Source organism: Typopeltis vanoorti, chromosome 21 (assembly GCF_054136105.1).
Source record: "Typopeltis vanoorti isolate ZY-2024b chromosome 21, IOZ_Tvanoo_1.0, whole genome shotgun sequence".
NCBI lineage: Eukaryota > Metazoa > Arthropoda > Arachnida > Uropygi > Thelyphonidae > Typopeltis > Typopeltis vanoorti.
The window spans coordinates 73,127,831-73,154,248 of NC_143569.1; the positions used below are offsets into that span (position 1 = coordinate 73,127,831).

Sequence of the window (26,418 nt, forward strand, 5' to 3'; positions counted from 1 at the left end):
TTCTCTGAAAATTAACGCAGTCTGATATTGTCCTGTTCCAGTGTTTTCTATCACATACTCCTATGCACAACTGATGTTATCCTTTTCATTTTCTAGCAAACTCCTATGCACTGCTGATCACTTTTCTTTCCAGTACTTTTTTGTGTCATATTACCATTCCAAGTCACTTCCTCACATCTCTGTACTGTTGAGTATGAAGAAAGATTGAGACGATGCAATTGGCAGAGTCTAGTGTATAGAAAGAGGAGGAGAGATGAGTTTGATGTAGAAGTTGGTAAGAGGTTGTTATAAGATTAATGTTGAAGAGGTTTTTCATAAAATGCCAGCCTGGTTGGCTGTGGTTAGCGTATCTGCTTTCCAGCCAAAAGGCTGCAGGTTTGGATCCCACCGTGGGCATGGATGTTTGTGATTGTCTGTGAAAATACAACTCGTGGTGGTTGGCAGTAGATGGTATTGGTGCAGTTGCAGTTCATTATAGGTGGTGAATTGAGTGGTGGAGACAGAGTTCTGGAGTAGGTGCCCTCCCTCAATGACTCCCTGGAGGTGTCATGTTATAATAATAAAATAATGAAAGATGAGGGAGTTTCCAGGGATGAACTCTTGTGAGAACAAAAGGTCATCCCTGGAAACTGTATAAGAAGAGTGTGAGGAAGGGAGTGAGAGGTAGTTTTTTTTTTTTCTACATGCAGAGTTGTGAATGATTGGAATGCATTGCCTGAGAGTGTGGTGTTTGCAGAGAATTTTAATATATTTAAGGCACGGTATGATGAGCTGTGTATAACAAAGGACCCTCCCATGATGAGTATTTGACTCCATTGAGGATCTTGGGATAATAAGAATAATAATAACTTCCACATATATCCTCTTTTGACAGAGAATTATCACCTACAGTCACCTCTGAAATTAGGACTGCATAATTATCTATTCTTCAGTTGAAGACAAAATGGGAATGCATTTACTAGTAATGGTGTTTAGTAAAGATCTGGATGTGAATCTTATGTAGGATGATACAAATCTTTATATGGATTTTTCACTTAATGTTGAGTTAGCTGGTTTCATGCGTGAAGGCCGAGTTGGTTTTCCTTCTAGAACTTGAGTTTTTTCATCCTGGAAAACAGGCAAACCATCCAGAGAACACACAAACATGACACACACACACACACACACACACACAGTTAAAGCACATAATACACTGGCCTCACAGCTTTTAGTTGCTTTGGTCATAATTCCAAGCAACTAAACCAGTCTGAAGTCATTAGTCATAAATAAAAAAATCATCATCATCATTACTGAATTCCTGATATGTATCCTCGAGGTGCATGTACAGGATACTATGATGGTATTACATGATTAAGTGTGTATTACTACTAGCTTCCTATTTTAGCAATTTTCTTCCAAATTAATATGTTCTTTGTATGGTCTCTAATATGGCCACATCTAACATCTCTATCTCTAAGGTACTTTTAATGGCATCACTCTACCTAGATCTTGGTCATCCTCTACATCTTTTATTCACCATCCTGGCACCAAATACCTTTTTGCCAGTCTTTTGTCTTCCAGTTTATTGTGGTCATACCACATACCTCATTGCCATTCTTGAATGATCAAGTTCCTTTTGAATATCTTCATTTTAATGTGATTCTTCCATTGTTCACTTCCCTAATTTTTGTCATAACTCTTACTTCCATAGTCTCTAGTTTTTGGTCAACTATTTTATTTTTAACCCAACATTCAGATCCATAAGTTAAAATTGCTTCGAACGCTTACATGTACTGTTAGTTTTTTGTTTTGGCTAATTTCCTTCTTGTTCCATATAGATGATGTATTTAGCTATCATATCAGGCTTGCTTATTCTATTATCTATTTCCATATTTAATTTACCATCTTCAATGAAAATTGTATCTAAATAGCTGAAATGTTTTACTTCTTCTGTTGATATTTTCCATGTTTCTACCTATTTTCAAAGCTTTTACTCTTTTTATTACTTTTTTTTTCATGTCAAAGCTATTACAGTAGTTATAGAATTTAGTTAAGGAATCATGCTGATATCTCTCTCTCTCTCTCTCTCTCGGATCTCCTCATGTCTGAGGACTCATGACCTTCCTGATGATGCTTCGCCATTTCTTTCTTTCCTATGCTTCTCTATTGCTTGTTCTAGTTTAAGTACAGTAATTCTTGATATTTGGTCAATCCACCTGTTTGAGAGTTTTCCTCTTTTTCTTTTCCCACATGGTTTGCCCTGGATGATTACTTTTTCCAGGCAGTTGCCTTCCCTTCTACATATGTATCCAAAATATTGCACTATTCTCTTTTCAGTTATGTTTATCAGTCTTGTGTGGATATTCATTTCTTCTAGGATACTTTTGTTTGTTCGCTTTTCTGTCCAAGACAATCTTAACAATCTTCTCCAGCACCAGAGCTTGAACACCTCGATTCTTCTTCTGTCATCTTTTGTCATATTCCAAGACTCAGAAGCATAGAGAAAGATAAAAAAAAACTAAGGTTTATACAAGCTTAATTTTCGTCTTTTTGGAGATGTGCTTGTCTTTCCAGATCGTGGTTAAATCAGTCAGCGCTTTCTTAGCTAGTGCTATTCTTCTTCTTATCTCTTTTTTTACATCCATCTTTTTTTGTTATTATCACTCCAAGGTAGTTGAAATGGTCAACAATTTCAATTCCTTCTATAGCTATCTCTTCTGCGTTGTTTAAAATCATTATTTTGGTTTTATTTTATCTTGATCTGTACAGGATATGTACAGGATATATGCTGATATGTACAGGATTTATTTGAGTATAATATCATCTGCATAAAGTAAAAAAAAAGCAGAGATTAACATCTGCGATTTTGACATCCAGTTTAATGCCACTTTCCTTCATGTGATCCATATAAATAATGAGAAGTAGAGATAGTGTTCATCCTTGTCTCATTTTGCATCAAATCATCTTCCTATACATTCTATAATTATAACAGCCATTTTGCAACTTAAGTTGATGCTATGTATTGTTCTGTATTATGTTTGATTTAAACTATAAAACTGTAGTTTCAACAGTGTTTTCTCTTGGCACATTACCATATTCCTTTTCCAGATCTGCAAAACTTAAATAGTGATCCTTGCTATATTCTCACAAGTCCTCAACTTTTTGTCTTAAAATAATTTGGACACAATTTGGAGTAAAGTGGATGACAAACAATATTAAACAGGAGCTACATGCTAAAAAGAGGCTATGGAAAAGATATAAGGAGACAGCGGAAGAGAATATGCATGAAGAATATAAGACACAGGCCAGAAGAGTGACTAGTATGGTAAGGAAGGCGAAACTGGAATATGAGAAAAGATTGGCCCTTAGATCCAAGGATAATCTTAGGGAATTTTTTAGCTATGTAGCCAGTAGGAGGAGAAATGACTGTGGAAGAATGACATTGTGGGATAAAAATGGGAATAGAGTGATGCAGAGGACATAGTGGAATTGTTCAATGAACACTTTATTGGAGTATTTCATCCTGGAGGAGTCAATTTGAATACTAGAGGGATAGAGCATGTTCGAGGTTTAGAGGTGCAGGAGGAGAGTGTGTTTCAGATACTGAGTACTCTGGATGTTAGTAAAGCGGTGTGACTAGATGGTATTTCACCACGCGTTTTGAGAGAATGTGCTAAGGAACTGACAGTGCCCTTGACCTAGCTTTTTAATGAAAGTCTGGCTGCAGGAAAGGTGCCCATGGAATGGAAGGAAGGTAAGATAGTGCCATTGCATAAGGGCGATAGCAGACTGGAAGTGTCTAATTATAGGCCAGTTTGTGTGTCGTCAGTAGTTAGTAAGGTCTTGGAGAAAGTAGTGAGGGACCATATACAGCATTGGGCAGATGAGGGTAATGTTATCTGTGAGAGTCAACATGGATTTGTGAAGGGGCGCTCTTGTTTTAGCAATATGCTAGCCTTTTATGATAAAGTTACAAGAGCATTAGATGAGGGAAAAGCATATACTGCCATTTTCCTAGACTTAGCAAAGGCATTTGACAGGGTGCCACATGATAAGCTGATATTCAAGTTGCAGCACATGAGTCTGGATGTCAGATTGGTCAACTGTATTCAGGATTGGCTGTCCAATAGGTATCAGAGAGTTGTGTAACCTTTTGCCTCTTTGATATTGCTCCACCATACACAACTCTCTAGTGTGTATGGTGGAGTTCCACAGGACTCAGTACTGGGACCTATATTGTTTAACCTTTCTTTTAAGCTTATACAGTGATCCGAATACGTTTTTGAAAATTATGGAGACAACTACCGTGTTTGAATAAAACTTTAGTTTAATATAACTAAAATCTACATTCGACGTTTTGACCTTTATGTCAAGGTCATCTTCTGGAGCATACAACTATACACAGACAACAAGCTACACTACAATCAAACTGCTTTGTTAAAGTTACTGACCAACCGCTACAATTGTTGGCCTGACTGTTGGTGGGGAAAAAAAAAAAAAAAAAAAAATTATGCATGAAAGCTAGAGTCCTATTATTAGTGTTATCTGTTGGTCGCAACAACATGTTTATATATCTATCTATAAACATATTATTAACATCATGATTATAAATGTACATTCCAGCCAGTTGGTATGGAATGGTTTCTAATACTAGCTGAAGATTGGCTAGAGTCCTGAGTTATGCTGGATCTTATACATTAGGTAGGCTGAATGTGTGCCATCCAGATCCTTGGAATTTTCATATGCCATCTTTGTTGTTGATATTTGGGTGGTTTAACAGGATTTCACAGGCTTCCTTAAATTTCCTTTCATACCAGGTTTTTGTATGGTGTAAAGGGAGGGTGCTTTTCCAGTTGATTTGGTGTAAGTTGTTGAGTACGTGATCTGAGAGTCCTGCTTCACCATAATGGTTATATTTAATGTGTCTAATGTGTTCTTTCTTACGTATAGGGATTGTCCATCCTGTTTCACCAATGTATGGTAAGTTATAAGTGCAGCGGATGCAATAGACTCCAGGATGTGCCAATGGGAGGAGAGGATACTTAGAGGAGCTGAATATGGTTATAAGTTTAGTGGGTAGCTTGAAGGTGGCATTGAGGTTATAATGTTGTAGGATTCTGTTGATTTCTGATAACCCTTTAATGTATGGGATGGCTATGGTTTTACTGTAATCTAGATTCGTTTTTGTTGTTTTATGGAGTATTTTATTAATAGTATTTTTGTTATAGCCATTATTTATGAATGTGTCGCTGATGATTTTTAGTTCTTGTTTCAGGACTTGCTGGTTAGAGCAAATTGTTGTAGCTCTGTTTTTAAGGGTGTTAATGACTCCATATTTTTGTGATGGGTGGTGGTATGAATTAGCATGTATGTATTGGATCGTGTGTTTTCGGTAGACCGTGAAGGATAGACTGCCTGAAGGAAGACGTGTGACTAGTGTGTCTAGGAACGGGAACGAGTTTTGATTTTCGATTTCGATGGTAAATTGTATGCGTTCGCGTTGTTTGTTCAGGTGACTAAGGAATGTGTTTAGGGTTTGTTGCCCATGCGGCCAGATCGCAAACAGGCCACATTTTTGCGATCTGGCCAAGGATCTGATGATACACATTCAGCCTACCTAATGTATAAGATCCAGCATAAATCAGGACTCTAGCCAATCTTCAGCTAGTATTAGAAACCATTCCATACCAACTGGCTGGAATGTACATTTATAATCATGATGTTAATATATGTATATAGATAGATACATAAACTTGTTGTTGCACCCAATGTATTTCTACAACCAACAGATAACACTAATAATAGGACTCTAGCTTTGATGCATAATTTTTTTTTTTTCCACCAGAGGTCAGGCTAACAATTGTTGTAGCGGTTGGTCAGAAAACTTTAACAAACCAGTTTGATTGTAGTGTAGCTTGTTGTCTGTGTATAGTTGTATGCTCCAGAAGATGACCTTGACATAAAGGTCGAATGTAGATTTTAGTTATATTAAACTAAAGTTTTATTCAAACATGGTAGTTATCTCCATAATTTTCAAAAATGTATATTGTTTAACCTTTATATCAATGACATTGTCCGTGGATTGCAAGGTTGTTTGCGGATGATGCGAAGCTGGGAAGGGTTATTAGTAATAGTGCAGATGTGGTAGCCCTGCAAGAGGATTTGAGTAAGCTAGATAGATGGGCAAATGAATGAGGGTTTTAGTTTAATGCAGCAAAATGTAAGGTGTTGAGGTTTGGGACACATCGATGGGACACTGCATACTTTATGGGAGGAGTTAAACTGGAGGAAGTAGGAGAAACAAGAGATCTGGGTTTGATGATTGATAGAAACCTGAAATTTAGGGGACATATTGCAAAGGTAGTGAAGGTAACACAGAGGATTGCTGCAATAATGAGAAGGACACTGACCTGCATAGATAAAATGGTTATCATTCCATTGTATAAGACTCTGATCAGACCACACTTAGACTCTTGTTCTCAGATATGGTTCCCAGGGTTTGAAGGGGATAATTTAACCGTGGAAAGGGTACAAAGGGGGATAACAAAGATGGTGTCAGGGCTGTACAATGTTAGTTCTGAGGATCGACTGAGGGAGTGTAGACTGCAGAGTTTGGTGGATAGAAGAAGGAGGGAGTGATATGATTGAGACTTTTAAACTGTTGAGAGGTGGTTATGGGGTTGACACTGGGGAGTTCTTTCGCTTAGTTGAACAGCGGGAAGGAGTCATGACAAGGGGCCATCCCTGGAAGTTATGAAAGGAAACTGTTTGCAAGAGAGTGAGGAGTGGTTTCTTTGCATGGAGGGTGGCTGAACCATGGAATGCATTGCCTGATGGAGTGGTGACAGCAAGAACGGTCAATGCATTTAAGGAGTGGTATGATAGACTTTGTGTTTCCTAGGAGGGACCTTCCTCGATGAGTCTTGGTAGAGTTGTCTTTCTTAGAAAGGACCTTCCACGATGAGTCTTTTGATTCCGTGGAGGCCTGAATAATAATAATAATAATAATAATTATCTAATTCTGATCCTAGCACGTTCTAGCAAAGTTTCTAGTTTAGAAAGAAAAACTGTAGCTTGAGAGGAGATTGGCTGTTCAGGCCAAAGATTATTCACAGGAATTCTTCTGATGTTTGGCAAGCAATAGGAAGAATAATTATGGAAGGGAGATGCTCATATATAGTTATTCTAACAAAATGACCGTAGCAAAGAATATATATATATATAGTGGATTTATTTAATGAGTGCTGAAGGCACAGAACTCCCTCAGTGTATTCTGCATTCAGAATGCAGTCCATGTGTTCAATATTTCTGGCTATTTTCATAAATTTATTATTTCTATTGTAACAAATTTGGCATGCCAAATTTGTTACAGCCATTATTCAATTTAGTTAGAGAATCCTAGAGACTTGCACTAGATGTGTTTCGGAATACAACACCATCTGCATAAAGCAAAAAGCTAAGTTTGACATCTCCAATTCTAATATCAGGCCTAATGCTACTTTCTTTTATGTTATTATAATTATTATTATTATTATTATTCAGGCCTCTGTGGAATCAAAAGACTCATCGGGGAGGTCCTTCCTAGGAAACACAAAGTCTATCGTACCACTCCTTGAACTTACTGCTCGTTCTTGCTCTCACCACTCTATCAGGCAATGAATTCCATGGTTCACCCACCCTCCATGCAAAGAAACCACTCCTCACCCTCTTGCTCACAGCTTCTTTTCATAACTTCCAGGGATGGCCCTCACTGTCATCACTCCTTCCCACTGTTCCACCAAGCGAGAGAAGAAAGAACTCCCCAGTGTCAACCCTGTAACTACCTCTCAACAGTTTTTAATCATATGTCATATGATTAAAAGTCTCAATCATATAACCTCTCCTTCTTCTATCTACCAAACTCTGCAGTCCCTCAGAGTTTGGTAGATAGAGGGTCCTCATAACTAACATTGTACAGTCCCGAAACCATCTTTGTTATCCACCTCTGTACCCTTGCCACAGTTAATTTATCCTCTTCAAATCCTGGGGACCAAATTTGAGAACAGTAGTCTGAGTGTAGTCTGATCAGGATCTTATACAATGGAACGATAACTCTTTTATCTCTGCAGTTTAGTGTTCTGCAGATGATGATGAACAAAAGTGGAGATAATGTATATTCGTCTTACGTACCCTGATTTTACACAAAACCATCTTCCTGTATTTTCTTCAATTCTAACTGCTGACTTACAATTTAAATGTAGACTATGTATTGCTCTGTATAATCTTCAGTTTATCCCCATATAATTGCAGTGTTTTGAAAAGCTTTTCTCTGAGCACCTTGTCATATGCCTTTTCCAGATTTACAAACCTTAAGTACAGATCCTTGTCATATTCCCATGGTTTCTCAACTATTTGTCATATAGTGAAAATCTGATCTTGACAATCTCTATTTGGCCTGAATCCAACTTGTTCTTCTCCAAGTCTCTCTTTCATAATCTTTCTCAACCTCTTGTCAAGTATGCTTGTTGTATAAATCTTACCTGGAACACTTAGTAGAGAAATTCCTCTATAATTGTCACATTCAGCTGTATTCTCTTTTATATAGATTGGGACTATTAGAGTTCTACTCGAATCATCTGGCATTTGACTTTCTGTCCAGATCCTTGGAATTATACAAATTCTGAGGAATTATATGGATTCTGGTTGAATATCATCTACTCCAGCTGCCTTCCCACATTTCAAGTTTTTGATCGCTTTTTCTATCTCAAATTATGTACTCCTCTTTGCATTACTATTGAAAATGTTCTAGTATGGTTCTGTCACTGCTTGTTTTGTTTAACAATTTCAAAGTAATTACTCCCAGAGATCTAGGATATCGTTATCTTCAGTTTTCATTTCACCTTTATCATCTTTGATTCCTTTTATAGTACTCTTTCCTCCATTTGTAAGCTTTTTCAATAGCCTCCAATTGCTGCCTTCCTGATATTTATTTTCTATATTGTTACCAGTCTTCACATGACTTTTATTTAGGTAGTTTTACACATACCTTAGCTCTCTTAGATATTTCTCTGTATTCTTTTAGGGCATCTGTCAACCTATTTACCAGGATATTTTGGTAAACTTTCTTCTTTTTCAGGGTCACTTTAACTTCTTGTGTCCACCACTTCATTCTTATTTTTCTATCCTTGCACATAACTTCACCACATACCTGTCTAGCTGAATCAATCAATGGCTTCAGAGTTTTCCATCGAGACTCCAAAGTTTGGTTCTTGTTTTCAAACTGCTTCAACGTTTTTCAATAATGTTTGTATATTGGAAGTTGTTGGAAGTTTTTTCACTTGGTTATACTATAAATTAAAGATACCAAGAAATTATATACTTGGTTTAATCCTTTATCCAAGTGTAAGTAAACAAAGTTTGCACCTGAAGTATTTTCAGGACTGGGCAACTCATGTATAGAAGCTAATGACTTCACATCACTTGCTTTAGTATTCCATAATGTAAAGCACATATTATTATGGGTATAATGCTATGCATTATGGGAAGGGTCACTACCTAGACTGGTTTCAACCTTTATTGAGGTCTCTTCAGTGGGAGCCAGACCCAATAACTTTCTCTAATCCAGAGTAATTTAATAATAAGGTGTGGCACCTTTTGGCAACTCATACATGAAAATATGACTTCTGTATTACTTAAACCTTAGCATCACCTCTGGGTCTGGCTCCCAGTCCTGAAAATACTTCAGGCACAAACTTTGTTTGCTTACACTTGGATAAAGGATTAAACCAAGGATATAATTTCTTGGTATCTTTAATTTATGTTTGTATAGTCAAGTCTACAGTTTATCTGTAAAAGCTGATCAACTTTAATTCTTTTTAAAACTTTCTTACATACAGTTCTTTTCAATGTGATATCCATTTTTATCCTACTTAGCACTAAATAATGGTCACTCCCGATTTCAACTCCTCTGTACACTCTTTTATCTTGAACAAAAATGAAGATCATTATCAACAATGATATACTCAATGAAGCTTTTCTTATTTCTTGTACCTTCTCTCCACGTGAACTTATGCACTTGAACATGGTGTTAGTAATGATTAGTCTTTGTCCTGAGAAAATACTTACCATTATTATTAGTTTTGCTATTTTCTCCAAATTTTCCCAAAATGTTCCTACTCATTCATTTCTTACTCTGCTGTTTAGATCCCCAACAAGGACAACTTTTTCCATTTTCTGTATGTCTGCCTGTTTTAATGACAAAAAATTCTTTCACTCCTTCCTTAGAAGAACCTTCTGTGGGACCAGTACAAATAAGTTTCATTGTCTAATTCTCCATTTTCAAGCATACCCACATCACTCTACTCGAAACTACCTTCCAATCGAGAAGTTTATCTTCATTCTTGGCATCGACCTATAACTGAGCATCTGCAGTGATCGCTAATTCTTAAGTAGCACACAACATAAATAAAAAAAAAAGAATTTTAATTAGGAAAAGATTTTTGGAAATTTTTCTAGTGTTTTTTCCTTTTCTTTGGGGGGTGCCCGGCCCTTTCCCCCCCTCTGGGTGCGTCACTAGTGTGTGTGTACACACACATATTTGCCTGCCTGGTTGGCTGAGTGGTTAGCATATCCGCTCTCCAGCCAAAAGGCTGTGGGGTTCGAATCCCGCCATGGGCATGGATGTTTGTGATTGTCTGTGAAAATACTAGTGTGGGTGGTCTGCAGTAAATGGCGTTGGTGTAGATGATATTTGTGGTTGGTGGAGTGGTGGAGACGGAGTATTGTAGAGCAGGTGCCCTCCCTCGGTGAGTCTTTAGACTCCCTGGAGGCGTTATGTAATAATAATATATATATATATATATATATATATATATATATATATATATATATATATTATATGACTTCCACTTACAAGCTATAGTTCATTATTATCATTAGTTGGCTAAGATTTTTTTTTTTTGCATTTTTTAAAATTAAAAATTTTTTTTTTATTCATTATTTTACTTAGTCTGAAATCCCACTCTGGAGACCAAACTTTTTCAAACCACTTCAGCCCTCTAATAAGTGGGATAGTGGTTTCCTGCTGGATGGTGAAATTCATCTCCCACTGAAGCAGTGTTTTCCAACGTTTTTTAGATCATGCCCCACCTCAATACCTCAAAGATTTTGATGCCCCCCCTCTAGCATAATAGTCAGCCAAATTCTGAAAAAGTATAATATAAATAGGTACTTTAAATAAAAAAGGAACATAGGTAAAACTGTTTTTAATTTGACTTTCTTCAATGAATATAAATTTTATATTACTGTATATTATAAAACATAAATTGAACTGAACTCGGGAAAATAAAATCCAAGTTAATGTGATCCTTGAGCCTGATGTCTGCTGCAAGGAGTTATTTGAGGTTCTAATTTAGTCAATTTCAATTTCAAATCCCCATGGTTTGTGATATCCAGATGATTTCTTTTTTTTTCAGTAACAAGTCATTTACAGCACTAAAGCCACGTTCAACTATATATGATGATGGGAAGGGCAACAGTAATTTTTTTCCAAACTAGTTGAATTTCAATATTTTGTTTCTGTCTCATCCCATGCCTTGCCATGCCATTGTTTCTTTTATGTTGAATAAAGTTCTAATAGACTCATCATTTTGCTTTTCTGAGAGTTCTTCTTGATACTGTATTTATGTTGACTGCTGTACTAGTGTTGTCAGCTTTTTTTTCTTGGAAAGTCAGGGTTGCAACATCGACAATTTATCACTGACAACGGTGATTTTTTTTACTATATCGGTGATGAGGTGACGAATGCAACATCATTTTCTAATTACCCCCCAAAATATTCAAATTGCCCCCCTGTGGAAGGACTCAAAACCCTGAAGTGTGTTGGTTAGAAAGGTGATATGTTAACCACTTGGCCAAAAAAAAAAAAAAAAAAAAGAATTCTCTTAACTGATATTTTATGATTTAGTAGTGGGGAGAGCATTAATGAGGATTATAAGGGGATAAAAATTTGTTATTCAAACACAGACCATGGTATTCAGTGGTGGTAGTTTCAGTGATATTATTATTATTAACATCTCACCTCCATGGAGGCAGATGTTAATACATCTGAACATCATAGAACATCACAACGGATTATTGCCATAATCCGTTGTGATGTTCTTACAATTTTAGCAATGTGACACCTAAACTTCAAGTCTCTGTCCACCATCACTCTCAGGACTGACTGTGAGAGGTTATATTATATATTCTCTTGTACAAAAATAGATCATCAAACTTTGCCTTAATTAAACCCATTCACATTTTCTGTACTTTCCACACTTTCAGGTAATGTTCCACTCACTAATCATTCTCCATGCAAAGAACCTGCTTACACCCTCCTTATCAGTACAGTAACGAGGGTATGAAGCACCTGTGGCAAGTGTCTAACTTGTGCCACACACCCCCCATCCCAACCCAAAAATTTTGAAAAATTTAAATGTAGCAAGTTGAATTTTACTAAATGCAATATGTTAAATACTTACTATTAACCCAATCAAAACGAGTTATAGTGTGTTGCAGAATTTGTGTGTCTAAAGCGGCATATTGCTGAAATTTAAAAATGCAGTATAAAATAGCGGACGTTTATCTATTTATTTATTTTTATTTTTTACATTTTTTACGTTTTGCGCCCCAAACCTAGTTTCGCCCGTGGCAGGCGCCTCTTTTGCCACACCCTTGTTACGGCACTGCTCCTTATACAGCTACCACATATGGCCTCTAGTTCTACTCTTGCCTCCCCTCTACTCTATGAAAAATCTCCTCCACATTAATATGATGACCCCCCTCACAACTTATGTCTCAATCATATCCCCCTCTTCTTCTTCTATTCACAAGACTCTGTAAGGCTGCATTCCCACAATCTCTCCTTGTACCTGACATTCCAAACTTCTCCAGACCCACTACAATATAGCCTCATATACCTGAAAACCAGGTGATCAAATCTTCACACAGTAGTCCATTTGTGGACTGCTCAAAGTCTTGAGCTCTTTGCTCGTCAATGTCCACTCATTATTGCCATAATTTATTGTGTTGTTCTTACAATATTAGCAATGTGACACCTAAACTTCAAATCTCTGTCCGCCTTCACTCTCAGACCTCTGATCTCTTCCACCTCCTTCAAAATTTCTCTATTATTTGTATAATCTTCATCCCAAACTTGCCTGCCAAATTTCATGAACTTACACTTTGCAACATTAACCACCTTACCGGTCATTAAAGCTCAAATATGCACCCCCAAAAGCTTCGTATCCATCATAAATTTCAATGCAATATCAATGGTATTGCTATTTTAATATGCACTTCGCATCCATGGAAATGTGGACGTATATATACGTCCTGGCTGGTAGCTTGGTTAAACTGAGTGCTCCACTCACTTTCCCACTGACACAGTCTGTTGAGATCCTCCTGCATGTCACAACATCTGCTCTACTTCTCATAGTTCTTCCCATCAACAAACATCCGCACATCTTCAGTTAAGCCAGTCCCAGTTTCATCGATGTACAAGTTAAACAATAATGGTCCCAAAACAGATAGATTCTCTGTGGCACTTCACTAGTGACCTTCCTCTTTTGGGATTCCACTCCTACATGCATAACCTGCTGATAACTATCTGAGAGCCAATCAGCTATCCAACTCACTAGTCAGTTATCTAACCCCATGTGTTTCAATTTAACTACTAGCTTGTCATGTGGCAACCTATCAAAGATTTTTGAAAAATCCAAGTACATCACTGTATATGCATCTCCTTTATTGAGTGAATTTGTTTTGTTGTTATAATAACCAAGCAGATTGCCAAAACATGACCATCCCCTAACAAACCTATGCTGTGTGGAACAACACAAATAATACTGCTATTATCAATCCATTTCTGAATCCTAGTCTTCACCAACTTCTCTAACACCTTAACAACTCCAGTCAGAGAGATTGGCCTATAACGTAGCCTTATCCTCCCCTTTGTGAAGTGGAATAATTTTTTCCACCTTTCATACTTTTGGGAATCTCCCTGTTGCAAGACATGTTTAACAGGTGTGTCAAAGATTCTGTTAATTCCCTAGATGATATATTGTCAAGTCCTACTGCCTTATGCCTTATTGAGATCTAGTTAACTCAATTCCTCATATATCTCCAACTCATTCACCATCAGTCCTTCCTCCTACCATACCCTATACACTCCAGCTTCTCATGATGTTACCTTCACAAGGATGAAATACACTGATAAACTGATCATTGAATACTTCAATTATATTCTCTGCATTGGTTACCAATCTGCCAATGTCATCAACTAGCATCATCCTCTTATAGTCATTTTTTTCTTTTACTTGACACATATCAAAGAACTCACGAGGATTTTTCTTAGTTTGATTGGTTAATTTCTTCTTCTCACACTGCACTTTTGCTGTCATTACAATCAAGTCACTTTTCTGGCCTGCTTGTTGTAGTCTTTGTGTAACTGATTGTTACCGACATTCATCTGATGTTGCCTTGACTGTACCTTCTTCTTTCAGATTTCCAGAATCTGTTAATTCATCCTTTTTACCCCTACCTTGTTTACCCTTTTTTACCTTTAGGATATACTCAGATTATTACTGTTGAATAGCTCTTGATTAATGCAACAGCATCTGTGTCCTTTCCACTCAACTCCTCTTTCCATGACATAGCTCCTGGTTGCATCTAAGCTTTTCATAATCACCAGCCTTGTAGTTCCACATAATCCCTTCTTCACAGAAGTTCACCTGGCTACAACCCAGTTGATCACTTCCTGGTCACTTTCACCAAGTGGGGATAAGTTTAGACACTCCATTCACAATCTCATCCTCTGATGATATAATTAGATGTAAGACTCTTAACTCTCATGTGCCTTTCATTAGATATTGCCAGATTGTTGTCCCTGAAGAACTTGAGAAATTCATTATTTTTATTTCCTGATGCTATCTCCTATCACTTCATTCCAATCAATGTTTCCCATAATGATTATCCTTTGCTTGTTCTCTAAGCCAAGTTGCTACATTTCTTTGTCTCCACCCTCCATAATCCCTCATTTTTAGCAACACTACACAAATATCCCATTCTATCAACCTCCACTTCACACCATACTGTTTTCAAAATCACTGCTGCTATTTTCTCCTTGTATCTCAATCTTGTGCAGACATAATTCATCTACTATCATCGACACTCCTCTTCCCTTCATGCCTTTCCTATCTTCATGAAAAACGTCATATTACTCTATTTATTATTATTATTATTATTCAGACCTCCATGGAGTCAAATGATTCATCATGGGAGGTCCTTTCTAAGAAACACGTCTGTCAAGACTCATCGAGGGAGGTCCCTCCTAGGAAACACAAAGTCTATCATACCACTCCTTAAACGCAGTGACCATTCTCGCTCCCACCACTCCATCAGGCAATGCATTCCATGCCATGGAATGCATTGCCTGATGGAGTGGTGGAGTGGTTTCTTTGCACCCTCTATGCAAAGAAACCACTCCTTACCCTCTTTCTCACAGTTTCCTTTCGTAACTTCCAGGGATGGCTCCTTCCCGCTGTTCAACCAAGCGAAAGAACTCCCCAATTTCAATCCTGTAACCACCTCTCACCAGTTTAAAAGTCTCAATCATATCACCTCTCCTCCTTCTATCCACCAAACTCTGCAGTATACATTCCCTCAGCTGATCCTCATAACTAACATTGTACAGTCCTGAAACCATCTTTGTTATCTGCCTCTGTACCCTTTCCACAGTTAATTTATCCCCTTCAAATCCTGGGGACCATATCTGAGAACAATAGTCTAAGTGTGATCTGATCAGAGTCTTATACAACGGAATGATAACCCTTTTATCTCTGCAGGTCAGTGTCCTTCTCATTATTGCAGCAATCCTCTGTGTTACCTTCACTACCTTTGCAATATGTCCCCTAAATTTCAGGTTTCTATCAATCATCAGCCCAAGATCTCTTGTCTCCCCTACTTCCTCCAGTTTAACTCCTCCCATAATGCTGTGTCACAAAACTTAAGACCTTACATTTTGCTGCATTAAACTGACACCTCCCATTCATTCATATGCCCATCTATCTAGCTTATTCAAATCCTCTTGCAGGGCTACCACATCTGCACTATTACTAATAGCCCTTCCCAGCTTCGCATCATCCACAAACAACCGAATATCCCCTTGCAATCCACAGACAATGTCATTGATATAAATGTTAAACAATATAGGTACAAGTTCTGAGCCCTGTGGAACCCCACTTGTAACCTTCTGCCTCTTTGATATTGCTCCACCATACACAACTCTCTGATACCTATCGAACAGCCAATCCTGAATCCAATTGACCAAAATGGCAGTATATGCCTTCTCATCTAATGCTCTTGTAACTTTATTATAAAAGGCTAGCATATTGCTAAAACAAGAGCATCCCCCCTTCACAAATCAATGTTGACTCACAGATAACATTACCCTCAGCTGCCCAATGTTGTATACAGTCCCTCACTACTTTCTCCAAGATCTTACTAACTACTGATGACACACAAACTGGCCTATAATTAGACACTTCCAGTATGCTACCACCCTTATGCAATGGCACTATCATACCTTCCTTCCATTCCATGGGCACCTTTCCTGCATATGTTATGTTATGTTAAATATTATATGTTAAATTTATATACAAACAAACATATTCATTTTTGTAAAGATTAGAAAGAGAGAGAGATTATGAGTATTTTATGAGCATTGGTTTTATATATATATATATATATATATATATTTATTTATTTATTTATTTAGCTACGTGCAAGTAATTCCTACATGTTGAACAATAATGGAAAAGTGACTATCAAGTTCTCTACAAAATCAACAACATAACTCTACAGAAACTGAACTTCATAAGCCCGAAAAAAAAGCACAGTTTCAATATTTTTATTTATAAGAACTTTACTTCAGATTGCTTTTTGAGAACATAACAGATATTTGCTTGCATTAGTATAAGTCTCAGAACAGTTTATGACAGTATGTGAACTATTTTTCAAATGAGATGAATTTTTACTTATTAATGCTTACCAATAGCTATCTTTAACATTTTCAAGGAAGGTGAACAAATTCAGTTCGATCTTTTCAACTATTATAGCAGTTTTTTTTTTAATAAAAAAAAAAAAATATTGTACATAATAAAAAGTGAACCAATGAAAAATGTTGTAAGAAGAGCACTCAGCATTAAATTCTACTCATACATATGCTTTTTTTGTGTTTATACTGTTATAGTAAAAATAATGTAATTTTTATTGCCAATTGATTATTAGTATGCAAAGATATTCTTAGAGTGGTAATTATTATTAAGAATAATAATAATTACCACTCTACTTTTTTTGTGTTTATACTGTTATAGTAAAAATAATGACTTCCATAAATAATATTGCCTTCAGTGTCTAATTCTGCATATATGCTCTTATTAATTTTACTAAAATCGTAACAGCAACAAAAGAAATACAAACTGGTCTTTCCTGTTGAAGTTTCTGAAAACACTACATAGAAACAGGAAAGAAAATAAATAATTTACTAACTAAATTGAACATTACAACAATTTACAGATATGTTTTGCCAGCTCAAGCTAGCATTATCAAAGGCACTTTGAAGATGCACTTAGCAAAGACTAAAATTAAAATGACTTCCAGAACAGGGAAAGTCACACATATGGAGGTCAATGACTTCTTTTTGCTAGTTTGTGATAACTAGATTACTGAAAAAGATCACCCCTCAACAAATCCTTCTGAGCTTCATGAATAATATTACCCTCATCTGTCTAATTCTATATATATGCTCTTACTAATTTTCCAAAATCTTAACAGCTACAAAAGAAATACAAACTGATCTATAGTCTGATGCTTCCATTTTACTAGCACCTTTTATGTAGTGGCAATATCTTATCTTCTTTCCACTCCTTAGTAACATTTTCTAGTTGAAATACTTTTATTAAACAACCTGATCAATGACATAGTTTCAATTCAAAATCTTATCTTACTCTATTGCCTTGCTGTCCTGAACACTCAGTATTCCAAATATTAAGTCTAAAATGGAACTAGAAGCATTTCTGAATTAAATCATTTCCATCCATCATTGGATCCAGTTTCAAAAGTAAACTGAATCTGCTGTCTTTCCTTTGTAGACCTTCTCATACTTAAACTGATGGCAGTCTTCAGTTCTTTAATTTACAGAAAGAAAAACCAATATATTGATGTGAAATTTTACCACTATGCTAAAAGAAGGACCTTGATGGCAGTCTTCAGTTCTTTATTTTACAGAAAGAAAAACCAATATATTGATGTGAAATTTTACCACTATGCTAAAAGAAGGACCCTATTATCTCCCACAACCTGCCAATAGATTGAGGTGTGCAAGTAGCTTGCCATGCTTTAACCAAATAGGCCACAAAGCCAAGATGGAGAGCAAAATAATAATAATCTTATTACTTAAATTAAGGGGATATTAAATCCCGCATAGTTTTAAAACCGAATAAGAAACTCAAAGATCGGAATCAGAGAGTTTCTTGCCGATTATAGTAAACTATAAAGTATCGGCGACACTAGCGCCGATACTTTAATTTAAGTAATGTTTTCATTGCCGAAATGAAGCTTATTAGCTCTTTATACTTAAGTAATAATCTTATTATTATTTTCACACCTCAGGGAGTCCAAAGACTCATCGAGGGAGCGCACCTGCTCTACAACTCTGTCTCCACCACTCAATCCACAAACTGACCATAACTACATCAAAAGCATCTACCACCGACCATTACCACTAGTATTTCCAGAGACAATCAGAAACATCCATGCCAACGGTGCGATTTGAACCTGTAGCCTTTTGGCTGGAGAGTGGATACGCTATCCACTCAGCCAGCCAGGCTGGCAAATAAAATCCTAAATGATAACAAATCAGATTTGGCAACTTATACCCTACACAAAATTGACTGCTGTAGCATTTATACCATTAAGGTCCTCAAAAAACAATGCAGTAGCATACCAGAATGACTGCCTGAAGAGTCTGGAATCTAGTCAACATCCTATGTTCACTGTATCTAGCTACTGACAGCAAAGCATCTAGTACTAAATCAATTTTAAAGAACTGCTAGGAATCAAATTAACACGTACAACGTTGTTAATTTTAATTATCCTCTATCAAGAAATGTGAGGCCTGTAGTTACAAATAGCACATATCTCCTACCTTCATTTTAATGACTTATCTTTATATCCTGTTATAAATCATAGATATAATGGTACCCAGCTGCCCAATATCACTTCCTGCCATTAGTGGGATTCCTAACCAAATTTACCCTTTCAGATACATATAGTGTTTACACTTTTTTTTTTTTTTTATTTTAAATCCATTAGTTCTGTAGTGTAACAGATTAAGTACGATTTAAGAATAATTATTCTTTTGTTCTTGCGTGTGTGTGTGTGTGTGTAGGTATGGTATAATGATTTATATGTATGTATGTATATATATATATATATACTGTATATTTTTGAGGGTTTTTTTCCCCACTAGAGAATAATGTATGATAATTTGATAGGATTTATGTGTCCTTTGTTTATATCCCTTATCATAACATGTCAGTTCATTGCACAAATGAAACTGACATAAGGACTTATGCAGTGGGCACCTCATGTGATATCAATACAAATATCACACCTTTATGTAAAATAATTACTTTATTAAAAGTTATTTATTATTCCTTAAGTGTCATTAATTGTCCACAGATTTTCATACCATTTGTGACATCTCTTATTCAGTTTAGTGAAAAAAACAGACTTACTCTGAATTTGTTTAGAAATACATCTGCATAATGCAAAGAACTAAGTTTAATATCTCCAATTCTGATATCAGGTTTAATGCCACTTTCTTTCTTGTGATGCATGTAGGTGACAAATACCAGTGGAAATATAAATTATACATTTGGTTTAAACCTTTATCCAAGTGTAAGCAAACAAAGTTTGTGCCTGAAGTATCTTCATGACTGGGGCAACTCGTGGCAAAGGTAGACTAACTTCACATCACTTTACTTAGTATCCCTTCCATAGTGCAATTGGAAGAACAAGGATATGCTGTGCCCGTTGATTAGAAAAGGCCTACGTTCGATTCTCGTCATGATGGGAGGAATCTTTATATGGACTTTTTTAACTGAAGGTGAGTTAGCCGATCTCATACGGAGGTAGCAGGGTTTTTTCTCCCGGAAACTCTGGTGTTTCATCCTGCATACAGACAAATCGGCCCTTCAGAACACACACAACTTACAGACAAAAAATACTAGCTGTGGTGGTGGTAGTTGTGGGCAGTAGATGGCGTTGATGTAGGTGATTGATAGTAGAGGTTCTGTGATAATCCCCAGATTGACACCGTAGTGCAGACGGAGAGTTGTACAGTAGGTGTCCTCCTGCGATGAGTCTTCAGACTCCTTAGAGGTGTCAGGAATAATAATAATAATCCCATAATGCAAAGCACATCTCCTTGCAGACATTATAATGCTATGCAATATGGGAAGGGTCACTACCTAGACTGGTTTCGACCTTTATTGAGATCTCTTCAGTGGGAGCCAGACCCAGAGGTTGAAGCAATGAAGAAGTCATATTCCTTGTGAAAATAGGTGTCCCTTGTCTTACACATGATTTTACAAACCATCTTCCTTTACTTCCCTCAGTTGTAACTGCTGATTTACAACTTAAAGATAGACTATGTATCACTCTGTATAATGTTCCATTTACTCCACATAATTGTAGCATTTTGAAAAGCTTTTCTTTTAGTACAGATTCATGAATTGAAATACAGATTCATGTTATATTCCTGCAATTTTTCAATTATGCATTTTAAACTGAAAGTTAATCACAATCCCATTTGGCCTGAATCCAGCTTGTTCTTTGGCAGGTTTCTCTTCCAATTTTTTTGTAGCTTCTTTTCAAGTATGATTGTGTAAGTTTTACACTTAGTACAGAAATTCATCTGTAATTCTCACAACCAATTTTATTTCTCTTTTTATTGATGGAAACTGTGAGCTATACTTCAATCATCCTGAATTTGATCTTCTGAACAGGCCTCCTGAATCATATAGTGTAGCCATGGTAAAACTTTAACACCTCCACATTTCAGTACTTCTGATCGAATATCACCTACACCACTTTTCCTCCATTTTATAAGCGTCTTCAATAGCTGCCAGAACATTTTGGCACACCTTTTTTAATATTTATCTTCTGTATTCTAAGTAGAGGTTACCACACATACACACATTTGTTTAGCTTCTTTAAAATTTCACTTTTTTATCTAGTCAGTTATCATCCTGAAATGGACCTGACCAGGTCTCCTGAATTATTATTATTATTATTATTACGAGTATCTCCATGGAGTCAGTAGACTCATGGCTATTGTGGGAGACCCAAACTATCAAAACAATATCTATCATATCTCTTCTTGAATTCATTTACAGACGAAGAACTCACAACTGAGTCAGGCAATGCATTCCACTCATTCAGACAAAAACCTCATTCTCTCACTCTTGTTAACCACACTTTTCCTTAATTTCCAGGGATGACCTCTTGTTCTTCCATCACTATCACACAGCTGAAACATTTCCCCCTGCATCAATCTTATAAAAACCTTTTAATAATTTAAATGTTTCTATCATATCCCCTCTTCTCTGCCTATCAACCAATCTCTGCGATTCACAAGCTCTCAATCTATCAATATAGGGAGCAATTTTTACATCACTCACCAACTTAGTCGCTCTCTTCTGAACCCTCTCCACAACCTCCTCATCTCCAGGAAATTCAGGTGACCAGACCTGAGCGCAGTAATCCAAATGTGGAAGTTTCAGTGCTTTATAAAGGGGAATAATAACTCTTTATCTCTGGATGTTAGTATGTTCCTCAATAAACAAATCCTATGTGCAATCTTGGACACCTCAGCAATGTGTCCCCTGAACTTCATCTCCATATCCACCAATACCCCTAAGTCCCTAGCTCATCAATCTCTTGGAGTAGCATTCCATCAATGTAGTACACAGCTGGTAATCTTTTAATCCCAAAATGCATAACTTTACACTTTTCAACATTGAACTGAATATCCATTACCTTTTGCCCATTTTGCCAGCTTATTTAAATCATCCTGCAAACCCTCAACATCAGCTTGATTTTTTATTGCACTACCCAACTTTGCATCATCAAACTTTGATCTTCTGACCAGGCATCCTGAATTATATAATGTAGCCATGGTAAAACTTTTATACCTCCACATTTCAGTACTTCTGATCGAAAATCACCTAAACTACATTTTTATCATCTCCGATTCCTTTTACAGTGCCCTTTCATCCATTTCCTCCATATGCAGTGTTGCTATAGCAAAACGTTAATACCTCACACATTTCAGCATTTCTAATCGAATATCACCGACTAAAGCTGCCTTTCCACATTTCAGGTGTCTGGTGAACTTTCTACCTCAAATATTAATATTAATAAGTAATCCTGATTACATTCCACTTGAAGATGTTCTACCATTCTGTCACTTCTTCTTGCATTTAGCAATCTTTCAAAGTAATTACTTAGATGTCTGCACACAGATTTAACAAAGCTGGTATTATAGGAAGTCAAGTGAATAAATTTATATGGAATAACAGAGAAATTAAGTCAAAACACTAAATTAGCTGTATATACAAGACAGTTTTCAAACCAACTTTGATTAATGGATCTGCTACCTCCATATGAGATTTGCTAACTCATCTTCAATTGAAAAAGTCCATATAAAGATTCCCCCTCGTCAACACTTGATAGCACAATACAAAATTATAATTATCTCTAACACCTAATTTAATTATTATTATTATTATTCAGGCCTCCATTGAGTCAAAACTCATCGAGGGAGGGCCTTTCTAAGAAACACAAGTTTATCAAGACTTATTGAGGGAGATCCATCCTAGGAAATACAAAGTCTATCATACCACTCCTTAAATGTCTATCCAAAGTCTATCATACCACTCCTTAAATACCACTCATTGTATGGAGATTCGCTATTAAGAGGTGTGATAGTTGAGAGTTTGACGAAATCATACCAACCAGGTGCGAACATAAAGGACGTCAGCAAATCTATTCGAGTGCAAAAACAGAGGGTGAAAGAGATGATAGTCGTAGCAGGAACAAATGATTTCAAAAAAGACAAAATGGAAATGATAGAGGATGTGAGGGAATTACTTGAGGTAGCAAAAGAGAAGAGCGAGAGAGTTAGGATAGTGAGTATTTTGCCACGGTATGACAGTGAAGTGTTTAGAAGGAAGGCCATAATTGCCAATGACTTTATGCGTGGGTTATGCATGGAGAGTGGTGTGGAATTTGTGGATGTGTGGAGTGAGTTCGATGGACGAAAGGATTTATATAAGATGGATGGGTTACATTTGAAAGGATTTGGTGTATGGAGGCTTGAAAGAGTGTTCATGAATGAAGTGGAAGTGGATGTACAGACTCAGGGAAACTAGATTTATTAAAGGGGAGGGGATAGATATGCACACTTTAGGGAGGCAGTTGAGTGTATGAATGAGTATAATATGCCCAAGGGAGTACGAAGGACAACAAATCAGAATGGGATAGTTAGTATAAGGCATCAAAGTAGGGATGAGACTAATGGGCTTCTGCAATTCATGTACACTAATGCCAGGAGTATTAGGAACAAGAAGGAAGAGTTTTTGGCCTTGGTTGGCACTTCCAGGCCACAGGTTGTTGGTATTAGTGAAACATGGCTGACAGAAGATGATAAAGCTAGTGCAACGGGTATAGCATGTTCAGGAGTGACAGGGAGAATAAAAAGGGGGAGGAGTGTTATTGTTGAAAGCTGATGAGTTGCAGCCAAGGAGTATAGAAGTTGAACTGCAGGATCAAGAAAAGAGTGCATTTGAGGCTATTTGGTGTGAGATAGAGTTTAGCAAAACAAAATATACAATTGGGTGCTGCTATAGACCAGGTGATGGAATAGATGGTGGGGATAGTATGCATAGGCAAATAGAAGAAATGAGTGGAAGGAGGGTAATTATTATGGGTGATTTCAATTATGGTAACATTGACTGGAAAGAGGAGAGGGCACATGGGAGGAAGGAGTTGGATTTTATGCGGTTATTAAGGGACAACTATCTGCAGCAGCATGTAGTGGAAAATACCAGGGGGCAGAGAGTGCTTGACCTAGTAATTGCAACTGAGAATGTGGCTGTAACGAACATGACCATGTTGCCGCCAATTGGTGAGAGTGACCATAAGGTCATGAGTTGGGAGGTGGCTAAAGGAGTGGAATTTACAATTAAGACAGGGTACATGTGGAATTACCGGGCTGATAAGTATGACAAGCTTAGGTGTGTGCTTGGCTCAGTGCCATGGCATGTAAAACTGCAAGGGCTGGATGTTGAAAGTGCATGGGAGGTGGTTAAGAAGTGTTTGCAGGAGGCAATGGTTGACTGTATACCAAGAGTCCGAATAATAAATCAAGTAGGGGTTAAATGGATGAATAACACTATTAAGCTTGAGCTGCAAAAAAAGAAACAATTGTGGAGGGAATTTAAGGAGAAAGGTGACCAGCAGGCATAGGAACAGTATAAAGCTCAGACCAGGATGGTAACAAGGGTGGTAAGAAAAGCAAAAGCGGATTATGAAAGAAAATTGGCCATACAGGCTAAAGAGAATCCCGAACAGTTTTTTCAATATGTTGCAAGTAAAAGAAAAAATGTTCATGGTATGGTAGAATGATCTTAAAAAATGCTGAGGATAGGGAGGTAACCAAATCAGTCAATATAGTGGAATTACTGATCGAGCACTTTGCAAGAGTGTATATCATCCAGGTGGTGAGATTGCAGGAATGGAAAAACCAACAGCTTATACTGGAATTGTGATGAATGAAGTAGAGGTATATAGTCTATTACAGAACCTCAATGTCAATACATCTGTGGGATTGGATGGTATACCAGCTCGTGTTGTACGTGAAGTGGCTAAAGAATTATCAATGCCCTTGACCATTTTGTTTAATTTGAGCCATGGGTCTGGGTCAGTCCCAAGGGGGTGGAAAGAGGGGAAAATAGTTCCGCTGCATAAAGGTGGTTCCAAGGCTGCTGTTGAAAATTTCCGGCCAATCAGCATAACAGGAATCATTATCAAGGTCTTGGAGAAAATAGTCAAGAGGAAAATACAAGATTGGATAGATGTAAATGGGATACTGTATCGGGGACAGCATAGTTTTATAAAGGGTAGGTCATGCCTCAGTACCTTGCTCACGTATTTTAACACAGTGATCGCTGAACTGGATAAGGGTAATGGGTTTACAGTGATTCTACTGGAAGTTGCTAAGGCCTTTGAGAGGATACCACATGGAATTCTAATCAGTAAAATGCAGCATATGGGATGAGATGAGATGGATAGGAGGGTGGTTGACAGAGAGATATCAGAGAGTGGTTTATTCAGGAGTTGAGTCTACAAGACGGCCTGTGACTAGTGGTGTGCCACAAGGATCTGTTCTTGCACCACTGCTGTTTAATTTGTTCATTAATGATATAGGAAAGGATCTGAGAGGAACAGTTCATTTGTTTGCAGATGATGTAAAGTTGGGTAGGGCAATAGTGAATGCAGATGATGTAAAAATTTTGCAGGATGATTTGGATAGATTGGAGGTCTGGGCTAAGGAGAATGGATGTCAATTTAATGTGGCAAAATGTAAGGTTATACATTTTGAGGGAAAAAGATTAGCAGCAGTTTACTACATTGGTGGAACTGTACTCCAGGAAATTGATGAGGCAAGAGATTTAGGTGTGTTGGTGGATAAGGAGTGGAAGTTTAGGAGGCACATTGGAAAAGTGGCCAAATCAGCTCATCAAATCACTTGGTTGCTGAAGAATACATTGACAAGCATGTTATTGTTCCTCTGTATCGAGCCTTGATAAGACTCCATCTCGACTACTGTGCCCAGATTTGATCACCTAGGTTTCTTCTTGATGGGGAGGTTGAGTGGATGCAGAGACGAGTGACCAAGATGATAGGTCTCTGGAATGAACCTTAAGAGAACAGGTTGAGGATTTGTGGGTTGCAAAAATTGATTGATAGGCGGAGGAGGGGAGATATGATTGAGACATTCAAATTACTGAAGGGTTTCTATAAAATTAATTCAGAAGATATTTTTGAAAACAGGGCTGGTTGTGGGAGAACTAGGGGACATCCATGGAAGCTGGGCAAAAGTGTGGTTAGTAAGGGTGTTAGAGCTGGGTTCTTTACTTTTAGAGTGGTGAATGAGTGGAACGGTTTGCCAGAGGCTGTGGTGGATGCTGTGACAGTGAATGAGTTTAAGGCGAGGTATGATAGATACTGTATGAATGTCGTATAGTTGTAATGAACATGATTTGGGGCCTCTCTCGATGAGTCTAAGGACTC

At 37.2% G+C, this 26,418-nt stretch overlaps 1 protein-coding gene across 2 annotated transcripts in view; it reads left to right on the forward strand.

Annotated features, from left to right (window-relative positions):
• LOC150094967 (sodium/potassium-transporting ATPase subunit beta-2-like) overlaps positions 1 to 19,644 on the forward strand; it is a 188,755-nt gene extending 169,111 nt beyond the window's left edge. For both annotated transcript variants that reach the window (XM_090411287.1, XM_090411286.1), the window contains exon 8: positions 16,775 to 19,644. In XM_090411287.1, the coding sequence (XP_090267413.1) occupies positions 16,775 to 16,852 (78 nt within the window). In that variant the 3' untranslated portion in view covers positions 16,853 to 19,644. The remainder of the gene's footprint in view (positions 1 to 16,774) is intronic.
• The last annotated feature ends 6,774 nt before the right edge of the window (positions 19,645 to 26,418 follow it).